The 21,160-nt window shown below is 41.7% G+C and overlaps 1 protein-coding gene across 4 annotated transcripts in view; it reads right to left on the minus strand.

Annotated features, from left to right (window-relative positions):
- The window catches only part of mad1l1 (mitotic arrest deficient 1 like 1), a 1,014,619-nt gene that overhangs the window by 543,548 nt on the left and 449,911 nt on the right, over positions 1–21,160 (minus strand). For all 4 annotated transcript variants that reach the window (XM_073061007.1, XM_073061009.1, XM_073061006.1 and 1 more), the window contains one exon: positions 7,531–7,613. In XM_073061007.1, the coding sequence (XP_072917108.1) occupies positions 7,531–7,613 (83 nt within the window). The remainder of the gene's footprint in view (positions 1–7,530; positions 7,614–21,160) is intronic.

The following is a 21,160-nucleotide window of genomic DNA, read 5'->3' on the forward strand; positions in this document are numbered from 1 at the left end:
TATTGTGTACAGTTCTGGTCACTGAATTATAGGAAAGATGTCAACAAAATAGAGAGAGTACAAAGGAGATTTACTAGAATGTTACCTGGGTTTCAGCACCTAAGTTACAGAGAAAGGTTGAACAAGTTAGGTCTTTATTCTCTGGAGCGTAGAAATTTGAGGGGGGACTTGATAGAGGTATTTAAAATTATAAGGGGGATAGATAGAATTGACATGGATAGACTTTTTCCATTGAGAGTAGGGGAGATTCAAACAAGAGGACATGAGTTGAGAGTTAAGGGCAAAAGTTTAGGGGTAACACGAGGGGGAACTTCTTTACTCAGAGTGGTAGCTGTGTGGAACGAGCTTCCAGTAGAAGTGGTAGAGGCAGCTTCGATTTTGTCATTCAGAAAAAAATTGGATAGGTATATGGACAGGAAAGGAATGGAGGGTTATGGGCTGAGTGCAGGTAGGTGGGATTAGGCAAGAGTAAGCATTCGGCACGGACTAGAAGGGCCGAGATGGCCTGTTTCCATGCTGTAATTGTTATATGATTATAAGAAGTCCACATGCAACTTATGGAAGGCTATTTTAAGAGCTGGAAAACAATTCCATTGTGGCTAGAGATGGAATTGGATGCACATCAGCTCTAACAGTGCTTGCAGGCCATTACTTTCTGCAAGGCAAAACCTAACATCACAAATCGCTGTGATGCTTCACTCCCAGATGGGCTGAATGCCTTTGATTCAAACTTTCAAAGGGAGAATAAAACTACACGTGTGAATCGCTGCAGCATCTGATGACTCTACAATGTCTGTCTTGGAGGCCAACATTAGAACATCTTTCAAGAGTGTAAACCGTCATAAGGCTCAGGCTCTGATTGCATACTTGGTATGGCAGGAGTGTTCAAGGACAACTTAAATCTCTCACTGCTGTAATCAGAAGTTCCCTGCTTCAGAAAAGCAACAATCATACCAGTGCCCAAGAAGAGCAGACTCAATTACTATCAACCAGTTCCACTCACATTTACTGTGATGAAGTGCTTGAGAGGTTGGTCATGGCCAGATCAATTACTGCCTCAGCAAGGACCTAGACCAGGTGCAATTTCCCTATTGTCACAGCAGGTCTACAGCAGATGCAATCTCATTGGCTCTCCACTCAACCTTGAATCATCTGGACAACAGAAATAACTACATCAGGCTACTGTTTATTGATTACAGCTCAGTGTTTAACACATTCATACTCAGGTCAATTTAACAAGCTTCAAAACCTGGTCCTCTGTACCTCCTTCTGCAACTGAATCCTCGACTTCCTCATCAGAAGCCTACAGCCAGTGTGGATTGGAAAAAACACCTCCTCACTGACATACAGCACTGGCGCATCTCAAGGATGCGTTCACGGCCCACTGCTCTACTCTCCACGCACACACACCTCCATGGCTACAAAATTTGGCAAAAACACAAATATTGTTGACAGAATTTAAGCTGGAGACAAGGAGGCAAACAGGAGCAGATAGATCAACTAGGTGAGTGGTGTGTAACAACAACCTTGCAGTCAGGGTAAATAAAACCAACGAAGGAGAAGTCAAGGTAACATATACTAGTCCTCATCAAGAGATCAGCAGTGGAAAGGATGAGCAGTTTCAAATTCCTGGGTGTCAACATCTCTAAAAATCTATTCTGTGTCCTAAATATTGATGCAATTACAAAGAAGGCATGGCAGCAATTATATTTCATTAGAAGTTTGATGAACTTGGTATGTCACCAATGACTCTCACAACCTTCTACAGATATAACATGCAGAGTATTCTAACTGGTCGCCTTATTATGCAGGAACCACTGCACAGGATCAGAAAAAGCTGCAAGAAGTTGTAAATGCAGCCAACTCCATCGTGGACACTAGCCTCCCCAGCATTGAGGACACCTTTGAAAGGCAATGCCACAAAAAGGCAACATCCATTATCAAGGACCTCCATTACACAGGACATGCCCTCTTCTCATTGCTACCATCAAGGAGGAGATACAGCAGCCTAAAGACACATACTCGATGTTTCAGGAACAGATTCTTCCCCTCCACCATCAAAGTTCTGAATGGACAATGAATCCATGTACACTACCTCACTTGTTTTCTCTTTTTGGTCATTTTTTTTCATCATCGTTAGGTTGCATCTGGAATTTCCAGTTGGCGGACTATTTCCCTCCACGCCGCTCTGACATATTGGGAAATCATATACTTGGCAGGTTACAATAGTGGTTTGCCTTTGCTTTCTGCCGGGCGCGTTTAAAGAGGTCACCACCTCTTGCTGTGGATGATCAGGACATCTATGTGTCTCGTCATGCTCTTAGTGCTCCACCAATGCCTGCTGGCTTGCCTTCTTGACTGTTGGACTCTTCCGCTCAATCTGCCAAGGCCAGACTTCACCCACTGGGACAGACAGATCCCCTACCTCATCGAGGGTCAAAGACCCATCAGCTACCCTCACCTGGTTTGGCCCGTCTGCTGAGACGGTTTACCGGGGTGTGGCCGCTGCACGTGCTACAGCTACTTGGAGGGTGGGGACCAAAGGTGGACGAGCTGCCCTGAAAAGGGCGTGGCAGGCCCCCCACCAGAGGTGCTATCCCCTCCCTAGACATCCCATACAATCATTGTATTTTTTACAATACATTTAAAATATATATATACTTTTTATTGTAATTTATAGTTTTCTATTATTATATATTGCAATGTACTGCTGACACATATGCCAGTAATATTAAACCTGATTCTTATTCTATTAACCAGAGTTCCATGAAATATCACTGACCGATATGTACCTATCCATAACTCAACCCACTGCCCAGTACTTGGCCTTGTTCCACCAAAAGTTCTCCCTTGGGGTTTCACGCTTACTTTTCCTCTTTACATATCCACAAATTTCTGTCCGGAAATCCTATTTTAGACTGTTATAATGTGATACAGCACACATAGTCCACTATGTTCATGGCAATCTATACTAATTCTATTTATCAGCTCTGATTAGAAAGGCTGGCTCTGTTATAAGAGTCAAACTGGTCACACTGAGGCTGTGGTAGAATAAAGGACCCTACGGAAAATCCTGACAATTCTGGACAATGTCTCCCACCCTCTGCATGCCTCCTTGGCTGAACGTAGGAGCACTTTTAGTAACAGACAAGACAACTGTGTTGCTCCAAAGAGCGCTATATGAGGTCATTCTCACCCTCGGCCATCAGGCTCTTCAATGAGTCAATCTATAGCCAGGGAAGTGAAGACATACTCCTGTTAGTGATTCTTTGTCTGCAGTGATTCAAAAGCTCATCGTGATACTTATGAAATATTGTGAGAGTCACTGCTACCACCATTCCTTTAGACAATGCATTCCAGATTCCACCAGGCTCTGGTGAAAAATTTTTCTGCACATTCCCTGTATACTTCTTACTCCACACTTTAAATGTTTGCCCTCTGGTCTTAAACACCTCTGCAATGAGGAAAAGTTGCTTACATATCATTTCCTCTCTCTATTCCATTCATGATTTAAGATACCTCGATCCAGTTCCCCCTTCATCCTCCTCTCCTACAAAGAAATCAAACCAACATATCCTCAAAACTGCAATGTTCCATCCTAGGTAACAACCTGATGAATCTTCCCTGCACATTTATAAGCACAATTCCATCCTTCCTATAGTGTGGTGATCAGAAATGGATGCCTAATATTTTATATGGCTGTACGATAACCTCTATACACTTTATTCTAAATTATGTTTGCCTTCACTACAGTTGCTGCAATGCACGGGAATCTTTAACTAAATACACCAAGCTCCCTTTTCCTCAGTTTTTCGTTGCATCCTATCATTCATTGTGCTTTTCCTAGCCTTATTAGTTCTCCCAAAATCAACTCAATGAGATTTGCAGGAAGGTGTTGTTTCCTGTTTGGCACTGCTGCCTGTTGCACCTCCAATGTCAACTGGGTACCACCGTTCATTGATGTTTCACTGCCTTAGGCCTGGTTCACCTCCTGGTGGCGGAGCATCTCCCTGCAACCTTGCAGCTTCCAATAGAGTTAGTCAGTACTCCAATTTCTGTCCTTTGTCCTCAGCCATTGCCAAAAACTGCCCTTTACTTTCTCTTCAGCCGACTCTCTGGTGGTCGTCCTGAGCCTCACTCCAGTCACAATCCACATTTATTAATAATTAAATTCTATCAGTTGTTGCACTGCCCATCTTACAAATTCATCAATATTATAGACAATAGACAATAGGTGCAGAAGTAGACCATTCGGCCCTTCGAGCCAGCACCACCATTTTGAGATCATGGCTGATCAATTACTATCAATACCCGGTTCCTGCCTTGTCCCCATATCCCTTGATTCCCCTATCCATAAGATACCTATCTAACTCCTTCTTGAAAGCATCCAGAGAATTGGCCTCCACTACCTTCCGAGGCAGTGCATTCCAGACCCCCACAACTCTCTGGGAGAAGAAGTTTTTCCTTAACTCTGTCCTAAATGACCTACCCCTTATTCTCAAACCATACCCTCTGGTACTGGACTCTCCCAGCATCTGGAACATATTTCCTGCCTCTATCTTGTCCAATCCCTTAATAATCTTATATGTTTCAATCAGATCCCCTCTCAATCTCCTTAATTCCAGCGTGTACAAGCCCAGTCTCTCTAACCTCTCTGCGTAAGACAGTCCAGACATCCCAGGAATTAACCTCGTGAATCTATGCTGCACTTCCTCTACAGCCAGGATGTTCTTCCTTAACCCTGAAGACCAAAACTGTACACAATACTCCAGGTGTGGTCTCACTAGGGCTCTGTACAAATGCAAGAGGATTTCCTTGCTCTTGTACTCAATTCCCTTTGTAATAAAGGCCAACATTCCATTAGCCTTCTTCACTGCCTGCTGCACTTGCTCATTCACCTTCAGTGACTGATGAACAAGGACTCCGAGATCTCTTTGTATTTCTCCCTTACCTAACTCTACACCGTTCAGATAATAATCTGCCTTCCTGTTCTTACTCCCAAAGTGGATAACCTCACACTTATTCACATTAAACGTCATCTGCCAAGTATCTGCCCACTCACCCAGCCTATCCAAGTCACCCTGAATTCTCCTAACATCCTCATCACATGTCACACTGCCACCCAGCTTAGTATCATCAGCAAATTTGCTGATGTTATTTTCAATGCCTTCATCCAAATCGTTGACGTAAATTGTAAACAGCTGTGGTCCCAATACCGAGCCCTGTGGCACCCCACTAGTCACCACCTGCCATTCCGAGAAACACCCATTCACCGCTACCCTTTGCTTTCTATCTGCCAACCAGTTTTCTATCCATGTCAATGTCTTCCCCCGATGCCCTGAGCTTTGATTTTACCCACCAATCTCCTATGTGGGACCTTATCAAATGCCTTCTGAAAATCGAGGTACACTACATCCACTGGATCTCCCCCGTCTAACTTCCTGGTTACATCCTCGAAAAACTCCAACAGATTAGTCAAGCATGATTTACCCTTGGTAAATCCATGCTGGCTCGGCCCAATCCTATCACTGCTATCTAGATATGCCACTATTTCATCTTTAATAATGGACTCTAGCATCTTCCTCACCACCGATGTCAGGCTGACAGGTCGATAGTTCTCTGTTTTCTTCCTCCCTCCTTTCTTAAAAAGTGGGATAACATTAGCCATTCTCCAATCCTCAGGAACTGATCCTGAATCTAAGGAACATTGGAAAATGATTACCAATGCATCGCAATTTCCAGGGCCACCTCCTTTAGTACCCTAGGGTGCAGACCATCTGGACCTGGGGATTTGTCAGCCTTCAGTCCCATCAGTCTTCTCATCACCGTTTCCTTCCTAATGTCAATCTGTTTCATTTCCTCTGTTACCCTATGTCCTCGGCCCATCCATACATCTGGGAGATTGCTTGTGTCTTCCTTAGTGAAAACAGATTTAAAGTACTCATTAAATTCTTCTGCCATTTCTCTGTTTCCCATAACAATTTCACCCAATTCATTCTTCAAGGGCCCAACATTGTTAACTATCTTCTTTCTCTTCACATACCTAAAAAAGCTTTTGATATCTTCCTTTATATTCCTGGCTAGCTTGCGTTCGTACCTCATTTTTTCTCCCCGTATTGTCTTTTTAGTTAAGTTCTGTTGTTCCTTAAAAACTTCCCAATCATCTGTCCTCCCACTCACCTTAGCTCTGTCATACTTCCTTTTTTTTTAATGCTATGCAATCTCTGACTTCCTTTGTCAACCACTGTGGCCCCTTTACCCCCTTTGAATCCTTCCTTCTCCGGGGGATGAACTGATTTTGCACCTTGTGCATTATTCCCAAGAATACCTGCAATATTATTCCATTACTACTGTTCTGATGTTGTTCAAAAGGCTATCCTCCTCATTCTCAACACTAATAACGCGGGTGTCACCTGTACAACTTCCTAATTGTGACTCTTGCATTCACATCCAGTTCATTAAGTATATAGCAAACAGCAAAAGTCCTAAGCATTGATCACTTTGCTCCACTATTAGTCACAGACTTCCACTAGCAAAATCAACTCTTAATCACGACCCTCCATCTCCTATTACTAAATGAATATTTAATCCAATTTGACAAATTTCGTAGGATCCTATGTGTTTTACCTTTTGGATCAAATTCCCATTGGATCCTACTAAAAGGCTTTAGCTTTGAATAGGATCATTTAGGTTGCATCAAATCACACTGTCTTCATTGATGAATTTAATTAGATCCTCAAAAATTAAATTTCACATGCAGATTAATTCTGCAAAGATGCGGAAACTTCAGGTCCAGCCATCGATTCTCCAGACATTTTATAAATACTTCATTGAATCAGTATTAAGCTACAATATCACAGCATTGTTCAGACCAATGAGCAATAACAACCTCAACCCACTCTACAGAATTGTCAGAATAAGTAGTAAAAATCATTGGCCAGGAATAAGAATCACTCAGCAGCATCCATAAGAGATAGACAATAAAGAAGGCTCAACAAATAGTAGAGGACATTACACATATACTTCACACATACTACATTCTCATGCCATTGGGAAGCTGCTACAGGTCCCTGAACATCGGCCCCAGAAGAGCCTTATCCAGTTTGATGCCTTCCTCCATTTGCCTCCTCAACACCCAATTTTGAATATATAATATGCATTGCACCTTTGACAGGAAAAACAATTGGTTTTACTATGTGTATTTGTATTTTAAATTACATGCATCAATTTTAGTATTTATTACCTATTGTGAGCATTTATATTGTGTTTAACTATATGTAGTGTGAATTTGTATATCTTAAGCTCTGTGATGTTGTCCTTACCACTGCACAAACGAAATTCTTCTCAGACATAAAGTGAATTTAATATTACAATATCAATATATATTTCCACTACAATACAAAATATAAAATATAAATATAAAAGTCACTGCTGGCTATCCAACAGTGATGATCTTTACAGCATTGAACTAAACCGTAATTACTCAGATCATCTTCCTGCTCTATTAGAGATGCTACACTATTCTCCTACCTCAGAGTATTCCCCTCATCATTCGTGATGTTCTTGTCAATGATAGCAAGCTGGCTTTGAAGAGCACTCAATTCTGCTTCAAGCTGTGAAAATAAACAAAAATATATCAATTTATTTTTCCAGGTTGAACTTTGCAGATTATACATCAAAAAACCATGACTTCTCCACATATTATCATATGGAGAAATGACAGTACTGCAAATTCAAACACTTCTCAATCTATGTCAAATGCAATAGCTTTTTTGTTTTTAAACAGATGCTTAAAACAGGTTCAGTGAATTGAGTGCAGATGGTGCCACCTCCTGCTCACAAATGTAGCCAGATGGAAAGTTTCAACGCTACTTAAATCAAGCAGTTGTGTTTATTCAACAATTGAAATGAACAAAAATTTGCGGGGTGGGGGGGTCGAAACCTACTTTGTACACAACCAAACTTCTTCCACATACTACTTCTTCGATCTCAAATACTCAGAGAATCTTCAGTGACCAGTACATCAGTGGAGATGAATTTCAGAAGCTGAGTGTATCACATTCCTGCTACAGTACAATGGCATTACCAAAAAAAGATGAATTTCTAGACAATTGAACTTTATGAATAATACTTCAAAAAAGATGTAAATTATAAACAAAGCTAACATTTTTAGTTTCAAAACATTTTCATTATGATACAAAGTCCAGAAAATCTTGATGACTCTTCACAGCACTGTGTTTCAATCAAAGCATATTACTGACAAACAGGTATTACAATCCAACAACTGAAGGTTTAATACCATTTCAATTTCTCCCAAACACCAATGTCCAGGTCTGACCCATATTTTTCCATAGGTGTTGCTTCAACAACATCTGTTATTTTCTACCTGATCAACTGTGTTACATCCTGATTTTTGACATTATGCCAAAAACATGGAGCAAACAGCTCCTCTCAGAACATGCGAAAAATCTTGTTCTCCATGTGGGTGTCAACACTGACATACAGCTGACTCCAATAATACAGTTAGAACAGTAGGGATGCCAGGCTAAATAGTTGAATGCTCCTCTTGCAGGATGTGGAAAGGCAGGGATACCTCCAGTGTTTTTGATGACTACATCTGCAAGAAGTGCACCCAGCTGCAGCTTCTAACAATCAACGTTAAAGAGATAGAGCTGGAACTGGATGAACTCTGGATTATTCAAGAGGCTGGGGGGGGGGGGTGATATATCGGACAAATAGAGAGGTAGTTACACCCAAGTTGCACAACATAGGAGACTGGATGACAATCAGAAGGGGAAATGGGTTAATCAACCAATGCAGAGTACTTCTGTGGCCATCCCCTCAACAATAGGTATACCACTTTGGATACTGTTGAGGGGGAAGACCTACCAGAGAAAAGTCAGAGGTCAGGTCTCAGGCACTAAGCCTGACACTGTGACTCAGAAGGGAAGGGGGGAGAAAGAGGCAAGATTTGGTGGTAGGGAATTTGTTAGTTAGGTGCACAGAAAAGAGGTTCTGAGGACAAGAATGAGATTCTCAGATGGTATGTTGCCTCCTGGATGCCAGAGTCCAAAACATCTCGGATCATGTCCTCAGCATTCTTAAGTGGAAGAGTGAGCAACCAGAGGAAGTGATCCACAGAGGTACCAACGGCATGGATAGGAAGATTGACAAAGCTCTGCAAAGGAGTTCAAGGAGTTTGCTGCTAAGTTAAAAGATAGGACCTTCCAGGGTAGTGATCTCAGGATTGATACCCACGTCACGAGTTAGTGAAGCCAGAAATATGACGGTTGCACAGTTTAACATGTGGCTAAGAAGTTGGTGTAGAGGGAGGGTGTCACATTTTTGGATCATTGGACTTTCTTCCAGGGACAGTGGGACCTGTACAGAAGAAACAGCTTGCACCTGAACTGGAGGGAGCCAAATACCTTATCAGGAAGGTTTCCTGACAGTATGTTAATAGGACGCTTAAAAATGTAACCAAGGCAAGTACATGTCTGATAGAGCTATTTAGAAAAGCATATAATTCAGACAATGGTAGTAGAATCATTTCAAGCGTGTATAAGGGTTTGTCAAATCTTAAAACACATTCGACTTCATACATTAAAACAAAATGGGAGAAGGAAGGAGGGATAATAATATCTGAGGAAGAATGGACAATAATATGGAGGTATCAATGGAAGTGTACCAGTTCACAGAAATGGAGGAAGTTCAGATGGAAAAACTAGATATTTTATTACACCCTCTCAGAAATCCCATTATGATAGTAACATCCCTGTTTGCTGCAGAAGTTGTGGAAATCAAAATGCAAACCATTATCATATTTTCTGGGAATGCCCCGTTATCAAAGACTATTGGAGTGGGATACATAATGCCTTACAAGACATCCTTAAATGTGAAATACCCTTAGAGAGTAAGACCATATATTTTGGATATATACCTCAAGAATGGTTGAAAAGAGATAAATATTTAATGAATATACTGCTGGTGGCTGGTAAAAAGGCCTTTACCAGGAAATGGTTATCACAAGAGAGCCCAACTTTAAATGTATGGATGGAAATTACAATGGACATTTACAAAATGGAGAAGATAACAGCATCTGTTAGTCATAAGTTGGAACAATTTGATTCATACTGGGAAAAATGGTTTAACTACATAACACCTCATAGGCCTAATTTTATTCTCACAAATCACTGCCTACTTTGTACATAGTTTTCTTAATTCAATTGTTCTCTCCTCTCCTTTATATGAGTGTATACCTCAGATAATTATTATGTAGAGATTTGTGACAAATATGATTATATGCTATACATTTACAGTATCTGAAATACATCTTATGGAAATGTTTGTTAGATGATAAACTTCAATAAAAAAATTACAAAAAAAAGGAAGGTTTCCTAGTGCTGCACGGGAGGGGTTAAACTACAGTTTCAGGGAGATGTTCCAGAGTACCAGAACAGATAATGGAGGGGTCGTGGAGACAGATGTTGATAAGACCTCAGACAAAGTCAGCAATGAAAAGGTTGAGTATGGTGCAGCTTATGTTCTGAACTGCATATATTTCAATGTAAGTAGTATTGTAGGAAAGGCAGATGAGCTCAAGGCATGGATCAACACATGGAATTTTGATATTGTGCCCATTATTGAGAATTGGTTGCAAGAAGGGCAGCTCAATATTCCGAGGTTCTGTTGTTTTAATTGTGGCAGAGTGAGAGGGATTAAAAGGGGAAGGGTGGTGTTACTTAGCCAGTGAAACTATCACGGCAATACTCAGTCAAGACAGACTGGAGAACACGTCTAGGAGGCTTTAAGAAAATGGGGCTTACTATAGACCACCCAATAGTCCGCAGGATTTAGAGAAACAGATTTGTTGACGGATCACAGACTCTTTCAAGAAACAGAAGGATGTTATTATAGTAGGTGATTTTAACTTTCCACATGTTTACTGGGACTCCCATACTGTAAAAGGACTAAATGGGATAGAGTTTGTCAAGTGCGTTCAGGAAAGTTTCGTTAATCTTTAATTCATACATAGAAGTCCCAAGGAGAGAATGTGTGATACTTGATCTCCTATTAGGGAATGAGACAAGACAGATGACAGAAGTTTGTGTAATGAAACACTGCATCCAGTGACGACAATTCCATTAGCTTCAAAACAAACATGCAAAAAGATAAGCCTGGTCTGCGGGTTGAGATACTAAATTGGAGAAAGACCAATTTTGCTGGTGTCAGTCAGGGTCTGGCAAGTGTGGAATGGGACATGTTGTTTTCTGGCAAAGGTGTACTTGGTAAGTGGGAGGCCTCCAAAAGTGACATTTTGAGAGTACAAAGTTTGTATGTACCTGTCAGAATAAAGGGTAAAGACAACAGGTGTAGGGAACTTTGATTTTCAAGAGAAAAAAAAGGATGTGCAGAGAAGGAATCGGTAGGTAGAAATAAATGAGGTACTTATAAAGCATAAGAAATGGAAGAGAACACTTAAGATAATCAGGAGAGCTAAAAGAAGGCATGAAATTGCCCTAGGAGACAAGGTGAAGGAGAATCCTAAGGGATCCTACAGATATGTTGAGAACAAAAGGATTCCAGTGAACAAACTAGTAAACTATGATCAGAATGGTAACCTAACCGTGGAGCCAAAAGAGATGGAGGAGATCTGAAATGGATGTTTTGCATCTGTATTTACTCATGAGATAGACCCAGAGTCCACAGAAATGAGACGAAGCAGCAGCAAAGGTATGGAACCTATGAAGATTACAGAGGAGGTGGTGTTTGCAGTCTTGGGTCAAATTAGGGTGGATAAATCCCCACAGCCTGATAAGGTGTTCTTTCAGACTGCATGGGAGGGCAACTGCTGAAATTGCAGGAGCTTCAGCACAGATATTTAAATCATCCTCAGTGACAGGAGAGGTTCTGGAGGATTGGATGATAGCTAATATTGTTCCGCTGTTAAAGAAACGCTCTGAGAATAAACCAGGAAATTATAGGCTGGTGAGCCTGACATTAGGAGTGGGAAAGTTATTGGAAGGTATTCTAAGGAACTGGATATATAAGTACTTGGATAGACGTGGACTGATTAAGGATAGTCAGCATGGCTTTGTGCGTGGTAGGCCACATCTAACCAGTCTTACAGAGTTTTTTTGAGAAAGTTACCAGGAAAGTAGATGAAGGCAAAGCAGTGGATTTTAGCAAGCATTTGACAAGGTCCCACATGGGAGCTTGGGTCAGGAAGGTTCAGTCGCTTGACATTCAAGATAAGGTAAAATTCTACAAAAGGTAGTGAATTCAGCTGAGTACATCATGGTAAAGCCCTCCCAACCATTGAGCACATCTACATGAAAGCTGCCATAGGAAAGCAGCATCCATCAGTGACGATCCCCACCACCCAGGCCATGCTCTTTTCTCACTGCTGCCATCAGGTAGAAGGTACAAGAGCCTCAGAATTCGCAAAACCAGATTCAAGAACAGTTACTACCCCATAACCATCAGGCTCTTCAACAAACGGGGATAACTACACTCCCTTTCCATTCATTGAAAAGTGCCCACAAGCAATGGTCTCACTTTAAGGACTCGTTATCTTGTTACCTCATGTTCTTGTTATTTATTGTTATTTATTTATATTTGCATTTGCACAGTTTGCTATCTTCTGCACTAAGGTTGATCTTTCATTGATCCTGTTACAGTTATTATTCTAAAGACTTACTGAGTATGTCTGCATGAAAATGAATCTCAGGGTTGTATATGGTGATGTATATGTACTTTGATGATAAATTTACTTTGAACTTTAAGGTAGTAAATTGGATTAGACATTGGCTTTGTGGGAGAAGGCAGAAAATGGTAGTAGATGGTTGCCTCTCTGACTGGAGGCCTGTGACTAGTGGAGTACCAGATGGATTGGTACTGGGTCCTTTGTTGTTTGTCATCTATGATCTGGATGATAATATGGTTTACTGGATCAGCAAATTTGCAAATGACACCAAAATTCAGGATATAGTGGAAGGCAGGGAAGACTATCAGAGCTTGCAGTGGGATCTAGATCCGCTGGAAAAATGGACTTAAAAATGGCAGATGAAATTTAATGCAGACAAGTGCGAGCTGTTGCATTTTGGTAAGACCAACCAGGGTAGGGATTACACAGGTCCCAAATTCATTGGAAGTAGAGGCACAGGTAGACAGGGTCGTAAAGAAAGCTTTTTGGCACATTGAACTTCATAAATCAAAGTATTGAGCACAAAATATGGGTGCTACGTTGAAGTTGTATAAGACAATTGTTGGTGAGGCTTAAGTTGAAGCATTGTGTGCAGTTTTGGTCTCCTATGCACAGGATTGATGTAAACACATTTGGAAGAGTACAGAGAAAATTTACAAAGATGTTGTCGGTACTGGAGGACCTAAGTTATACAGAAAGATTGAATAGGTTAGTACTTTATTCCCTTGGAATGTGAAAGATTGAGGAGAGATTTGATAGAGAGATACAAAATTATGATGGGTAAAAGTAGGGTTAATACAAGCAGACTTTTTCCGCTGAGGTTGTATGGGACTACAACTAGAGATCATGGGTTAAGAGTGAAAGGTGAAAAGTTTAAGGGGAACATGAGGGGAAACTTCTTCACTCAGGCGGTCATGAGAGTGTGGAACGAGCTGCCAGCACAAGAAGTACATGCCAGCTCAATTTCAACAATAAGAGAAATTTGGAAAGATACATGGATGGTAAGTGGCTATGGTCCGGGTGCAAGTTGAGGGACTAGACTGTTTAAATGGTTCAACACAGACTAGATGGGCCAAAGGGCCTGTTTCTGTGCTGCACTTTTCTCTGACTCTCTGACTCAATGGTAGGGCAAGTTGAATAACAGAAATTTGCCCTTATGGAATTCACAGATTATAATCAAATTTACTACCGGGGTGCCTAAGCACGACTCGAGTAGCAGCAGTACTCTCAATGTATACGATTAAATATTCCCCTTTCAGCCTGTTACAGCTAAAAAGCACAACTGCTTCCAAGGTCAGTACAGTCAACAAAGACGTGTTAATGCATTTAAACGAACTATCGCTGCTTAAAACCAACGGAAACAATGCAGTCTGTAGTCGGAAGGGCCCATGGAGGACACCTCGGAGGAAACGCGGGTGTAGATCAGAATTACAAGTACAATTAAGGAAATGAGGTTTTAAACTCCTAATACCAACCATCTTGCTGGTGAACGTGCAGTCTCTGGTGAATAAAATTGATGATCTCAGAGCCAGGGTGCTGAATCAGAGGGACATTAGGACCACGTGTGTCCTTTGTTTCACAGAATCCTGGTTAACCCCTTCTGTACCGAATACAGCGATTCAGATCAATGGGTTTACTGTACACCATCAGGCTATATCTATAGAGTCTCTCAAAAGCAGAGGTGGAGGAGAATGCCTCAAGATCAGCTCTTCTTGGTACACAATAATATCAGTGCTGTCCCAATTCTACTCACCAGACCTGGAATATCTAGCAGTAAAGAATCGTCCTTATTACCTACCACGGGAGTTCTCTGGGGTCATTCTGGTAGCAGTTTACATTCCACCTCAGGCCAATATCAAGCAGATTTTAGATGATCTGAGCAATGGGATCAACATGCACAAGACAGCTTACCCTAACGCTTTCACCATCGTTTTGGGAGATTTTAACAAGGCCAGTCTGAAAAAAATCAATTACCTTCAACAGATCAATTGCAGTACCAGAGGAAACAACATACTGGACCACCATCAAGAATGCCTACCGTGCTATTCCACGCCCTCACTTCGGGAAGTCTGACCACCTAGCAGTACTTCTACTCTGAGTATAAGCAGAGACTGAAGATGGCAGCACCAGCAGTGAGGACCAAGAAAGTTTGGACAAGGGAAGCATAGGACTGCCTCTAGCTTTGAATTGGTGGACTGGATTGTATTCAGGGAGTATGCTGAAGTTGTTACCGATTTCATTAAAACCTGTGTGGATGAGTATGTGCCTACAAAGACTTCATTCCCAAACCAAAAACCATAGATGAACCAAGAAATACTTTTTCTGCTGAAGGCTAGATCTGTTGCATTCAAGTCTGGCAACCCAGGCCTGTTCCAGAAAACCAGGTATGATATATAGAGAGATATTTCAAGGGCAAAGTGACAATTTCGAATGAGGTTCTAAGCAATATCAGATGCCAATTCTGGCAGGGTTTGCAAAGTGAAACCCAATAGTATGAATGGCAGTGATGAACTCAATGCCTTCTATGTACGCTTTGAAAGGGAGAACACAACTACAGCTGTGAAGATCTCTGCTGCACCTGAGGACCCTGTGATTTCCGTCTCAGAGGCCAATGTTAGACTGTCTTTAAAGAGAGTGAACCCTCATAAGGCAGAAGATCCCAATGGAGTACCTGGTAAGGCTCTGAAAACCTGTGCTCACCAGCCAGCAGGAGTGTATTCAAGGACATTTTCAACTGCTACGGACAGAAGTTCCCACTTGCTTAAAAAAGGCAACAATCATACCATTCCCCAATAAGAATAATTTGGGCTGCCTTAATGCCTATCGCCCGTCACATCTACAGTGATGAAATGCTTTGAGAGGCTGGTTAAGGCTAGACTGAACTTCTGCCTCAGCAAGGACATGGGCCCATTGCAATTTGCCTATCACAATAGGTCAACGGCAGACACAATCTCAATGGCTCTTCAGACGGCTTCAGACCACCTAGACAACACAATCACCTACGTTAGGATGCTGTTCATTGACTATAGCTCAGCAATTAATACCATCATTCCCACAATCCTGGTTGAGAAGCTGTGGAACCTGGGCCTCTGTACCTCCTTCTGCAATTGGTTCCTCAACTACTGAACCAGAAGACCACAGTCTGTGTGAATTGGTGATAACATACTCTCCTCGCTGACAATCAACACTGGTGAACCTCAGGGGTGTGTGCTTAGCCCACTGCTCTACTCTCTGTGGAACACATGACTGTGTGGCTAGGCATAGTTCAAATACTATCTATAAATTTGCTGATGTAACAACCATTGTTGGTAGAATCTCAGGTGATGACGAGAGGGTGTACAGGAGTGAGATATGCCAACTAGTGGAACGGTGCCGCAACAACAACCTGGCACTCAACGTCAGTAAGACAAAAGAGCTAATTGTGGACTTCAAGATGGGTAAGACGAAGGAACACATACCAATCCTCAGAGGGATCAGAAGTGGAGAGAGTGAGCAGCTTCAAGTTCCTCAGTGTCAAGCTCTCTGAGGATCTAAACTGGTCCCAAAATATTGATGCAGTTATAAAGAAGGCAAGACAGTGGCTATATTTTATTAGGAGTTTGAAGAAATTTGGTATGTCAACAAATACACTCAAAAACTTCTATAGATGTACCATGGAGAGCATTCTGACAGGCTGCATCACTGTCTAGTATGGAGGGGCTACTGCACAGGACCAAAAGAAGTTGCAGAAGCTTGTAAATCTAGTCAGTTCCATCTGGGTACTAGCCTACAAAGTACCCAGGACACCTTTAGGGAGCGGTGTCTCAGAAAGGCAGCGTCCATTATTAAGGACCTCCAGCACTCAGGGCATGCTCTTTTCTCACTGTTACCATCAGGTAGGAGATACAAAAGCCTGAAAGCACACACTCAGTGATTCAGAAACAGCTTCTTCATCTCTGCCATCCAATTTTTAAATGGACATTGAAACTTTGGACACTACCTCACTTCTTTTAATATACAGTATTTCTGTCTTTGCACATTTTTAAAAAATCTCTTCAATATACATGATTGATTTACTTGTTTATTTATTAAGTTTTATTTTATTTATTATTTTTTCTCTCTCTGCTAGATTATGTATTGCATTGAACTGCTGCTGCTAAATTAACAGATTTCATGTCACATGCCGATGATAATAAACCTGATTCTGATTCTGTTTTCGGGAAAAGAATTTTTAAAAATTAGCTCTTACAAAATTTATGTGGGAAAAGTAAATAAATCAACAAATTTTAAAATTCACATTTCTTGATGATGCAGCTTTGCATTACAGAAACTTGCAATACAGACCATTTTCTAGGAAAGTAGCCACTTCCCTGCCCCTCGAACACAAGGACCTGTCTGTGGTTAACTTTCTGTATTTTGGCTTATTATCTAAGGAACAACCAGCTTTTCTGCCACCGTTGTGATTTTGGATGTTATTGGAGAAATCAGAGTAAAATTATTGATTGTTTCTATGTTACTACAACCAGATGACTAATGCCTTGTTGCCTTCCCAATTTTATTAGGCCCCAACTCCTGGGCATAAATGAGGCAAGTTAACTTCCTAATTAATTAATGCTGCATAGTAAAGCAGAGACAATGTTACATTGGGCAAGGTAATAAGGCAAAGGGGAAAGGTGAAAGTGAAGAGGTGAGGTGTAAGGAAAGAAGGTTAAGAGAGGTGTGGGGAGATAGTGCCAAAATGGATAACAGGCAAACAGTTGAGGATAGACGGTTGAGTTGAGGATGAAGTGTAACAAGATGGAGGGTATAGGTAGAATCAGGCAGCTGGTTTGAAGCGGGATAATGAAGGCATTGCGAGGGAGGTGACAGAAAGTGGGATGAGGAAGGATGGATGGAGGAGCTAGGCAAGAAAAGGAAACTGTGGCAGGATTGAAAAAAAGGAAAGAGAGTGAGACAAGGGAAGCACACACATTTGAATCAATCCTACAGTTGATTTTTTTCTGACCTTTGCAAGGCATCAAGGTCTTACATTCAACAGTGTTTTATAATGCATAATATTTGACATTAGTGCGTGTTTAATACAGCATGTAAAAGGAGAGTTAAGATATTCAGTATATCTGTCTTAGCAATTGAATAATAAAATATGCTTAAACATTGCAATCTGCCTTACTGCAAGAAATACAGTGTTCCAAGTTACTGCAGGAAGCTCATCCAGATAAATCAAAACAACAAACTGAGAGGAAAATCGACACTTTACTCAATGACCGCAAGATATTGGAGCAGAATCCGGCTAATCAAGTCTGCTTTGCCATTGCATCATGGCTGATTTATTCTCCCTCTCAAATCCACTCTCCTGCCTTCTCTCTGTAACTTTTGACACCCATACTAACCAAGAACCTAACAACCTCGGCTTTAAATATACCCAATGGCTTGGCTTCTACAGCCAGCCATGTCAATGAATTACACATATTCACCACACTCTGTCCAGAGACTCTTTCACAACTCCCTTTTAAATGGATGTCCCTCTATTCTGAGGTTGTGCCCTCTGGTCCGAGACTCACCTACTTTAGGAAACATCATCTTCACACCCACTCTCCCTAGGCCTTTCAATATTTGATAGGTTTTAATGAGACCCCCCCCCCCCCCCATTCTTCTGAACTCAAGCTAGTAAAGGCCCAGAATTATAAAATGCTCCCGGTACATTAACCCTTTCATTCCCAGAATCATTCTTGTGAACCTCCTCTAGACCCTCTCCAATGCCAGCATATCTTCTCTTTCATAAGAGGCCCAAAACTGCTCACAATTGTGGTCTGACTAATGCCTTATGAAATTTCAGCATCACATCCTTACTCTTATTGTGGTGGTAGTTAATAGTGTTATTCCTGTGCCACTCAGTTAGCCACTCCCATATGGGAGTAGTTCACATACATTACTAGCAAAGATATCAATAAAGTTCAGTCAAGTATCCTGCATGCTGCAGTCCTGGTGTGCTCTGCACCATCCCTCAATAACAAACACAACATGGTGTCAGAAGTGGATAAGACATGAAAGATTAGGACCTATCAAGTGTGAAAGTGGGAAAGTGTGTATGGAACCAGAGGAAACAGCAGAGGTACTTAATGAATACGTTACTTCAGTATTCACTACGGAAAAGGATCTTGGTGATTCTAGTGATGACTTGCAGCGGACTGAAAAGCTTGAGCACGTAGATATTAAGAAAGAGGATGTGCTGGAGCTTTTGGAAAGCATCAAGTTGGATAAGTCGCCGGTACTGGATGAGACGTACCCCAGGCTACTGTGGGAGGCAAGGAAGGAGATTGCTGACCCTCTGGCGATGATCTTTGCATCATCAGTGGAGACGGGAGAGGTTCTGGAGGATTGGAGGGTTGCGGATGTTGTTCCCTTATTCAAGAAAGGGAGTAGAGATAGCCCAGGAAATTATAGACCAGTGAGTCTTACCTCAGTGGTTGGTGAGTTGATGGAGAAGACCCTGAGAGGCAGGATTTATGAACATTTGGAGAGGTATAATATGATTAGGAATAATCAGCATGGTCATGCCTTATGAGCCTAATTGAATTTATTGATGATGTGACTAAACACATTGATGAAGGAAGAGCAGTAGATGCAGTGTATATGGATTTCAGCAAGGCATTTGATAAGGTACTCCATGCAAGGGCAAGGCTTATTGAGAAATAAGGAGGCATGGGATCCAAGGAAACATTGCTTTGTGGATTCAGAACTGGCTTGCCCACAGAAGGCAAAGAGTGGTTGTAGACGCGTCATCTTCTGCATGGCAGTCGGTGACCAGTGGGGTGCCTCAGGGATCTGTTCTGGGATCCTTACTCTTCACGATTTTTATAAATGATCTGGATGAGGAAGTGGAGGGATGCATTAGTAAGTTTGCTGATGCCACAAAGGTTTGGGGAGTTGTGGGTAGTGTGGAGGGCTGTCAGAGGTTACAGCGGGACATTGACAGGATGCAAAACTGGGCTGAGAAGTGGCAGATGAAGTTCAACCCAGATAAGTGGGAGGTGTTCATTTTGGTAGGTCAAATATGATGGCAGAATATAGTATTAAATGGTAAGACTCTTGGCAGTGTGGAGGATCAGAGGAATCTTGGGGTCTGAGTCCATAGGACACTCAAAGCAGCTGTGCAGGTTGACTCTGTGGTTAAGAAGGCATACGATGTATTGGCCTTCATCAATCATGGAATTGAATTTAGGAGCCGAGAGGTAATGTTGCAGCTATATAGGACCCTGGTCAGACCCCACTTGGGAGTACTGTGTTCAGTTCTGGTCGCCTCAGTACAGGAAGGATGTGGAAATCATAGAAAGAGTGCAGAGGAGATTAGAAACATAGAAACATAGAAAACCTACAGCAGAATACAGGCCCTTCAGCCCACAAAGCTGTGCCAAACATGTCTTTACTTTAGAACTAGGTAGGCTTACCCATAGCCCTCTATATTCCTAAGCTCCATGTAGCCATCCAGGAGTCTTTTAAAAGACCCTATCATTTCCGCCACCACCACCGCCACCGGCAGCCCATTACACACACTCACCACTCTCTGCGTAAAAAACTTATCCCTGACATCTCCTCTGTACCTACTTCCAAGCACCTTAAAACAATGCCCTTTCGTGCTAGCCATTTCAGCCCTGGAAAAAAGTCTCTTACTATCCATACGATCAATGCCTCTCATTATCTTGTACACCTCTATCAGGTCACCTCTCAGGAAAAAAGGCCAAGTTCAGTCAAGGCAACATCTCATAAGGTATGCTCCCTAATCCAGGCAACATCCTTGTAAATCTCCTCTGTAACTTTTCTGTGGTTTCCACGTCCTTCCTGTAGTGAGGTGACCAGAATTGAGCACAGTACTCCAAGTGAGGTCTGACCAGGGTCCTATGTAGTAGCAACATTACCTCTCAGCTCTTAAACTCAATCCCACAATTGATGAAGGCCAATGCACTGTATGCCTTCTTAACCACAGAGTCAACCTATTGCATTGGTGGCATTTCACTTCCTTTGCTGGACAGGGCTCTTTGACGTGGAATGGAGACTTGCTGCATATCCTGCAGTTGCACATTGTAACTGCTCTTTGTTTCACTTATCTATTTTGTTTGAGCTGAGCTGTTCTGTCAGCTTTTTCTGTAGTTTTTTTGACTGCATCTTATTTCCTCTCTTATATCATATTGCCTTTTCCTAGGAAATTTTCTTTGAAATTGTCCTGCGCTGTTTTATACTCATTTTTCTGAGCATCTGTCAGTCCTAATCCACCCATGATGTCATCTGTTTTGTCACCCAGGCAGTGTGAATACATGATGCTCTTCTGAAGCCTAAGTGAGATTGTTTGCAACTCTAAATTTCTCAAAGAGTCTGAGCCATCTCTCAAAGTAACCTGGTTTAGAGAAATCAAATTTCTGACAGGGGCTTAATTAGGTAAGTAGATGTAGGTACTGCAGGTATTTGCTCCATGTTCCT

This window comes from Hemitrygon akajei, chromosome 11, assembly GCF_048418815.1.
Source record: "Hemitrygon akajei chromosome 11, sHemAka1.3, whole genome shotgun sequence".
Classification (NCBI taxonomy): domain Eukaryota; kingdom Metazoa; phylum Chordata; class Chondrichthyes; order Myliobatiformes; family Dasyatidae; genus Hemitrygon; species Hemitrygon akajei.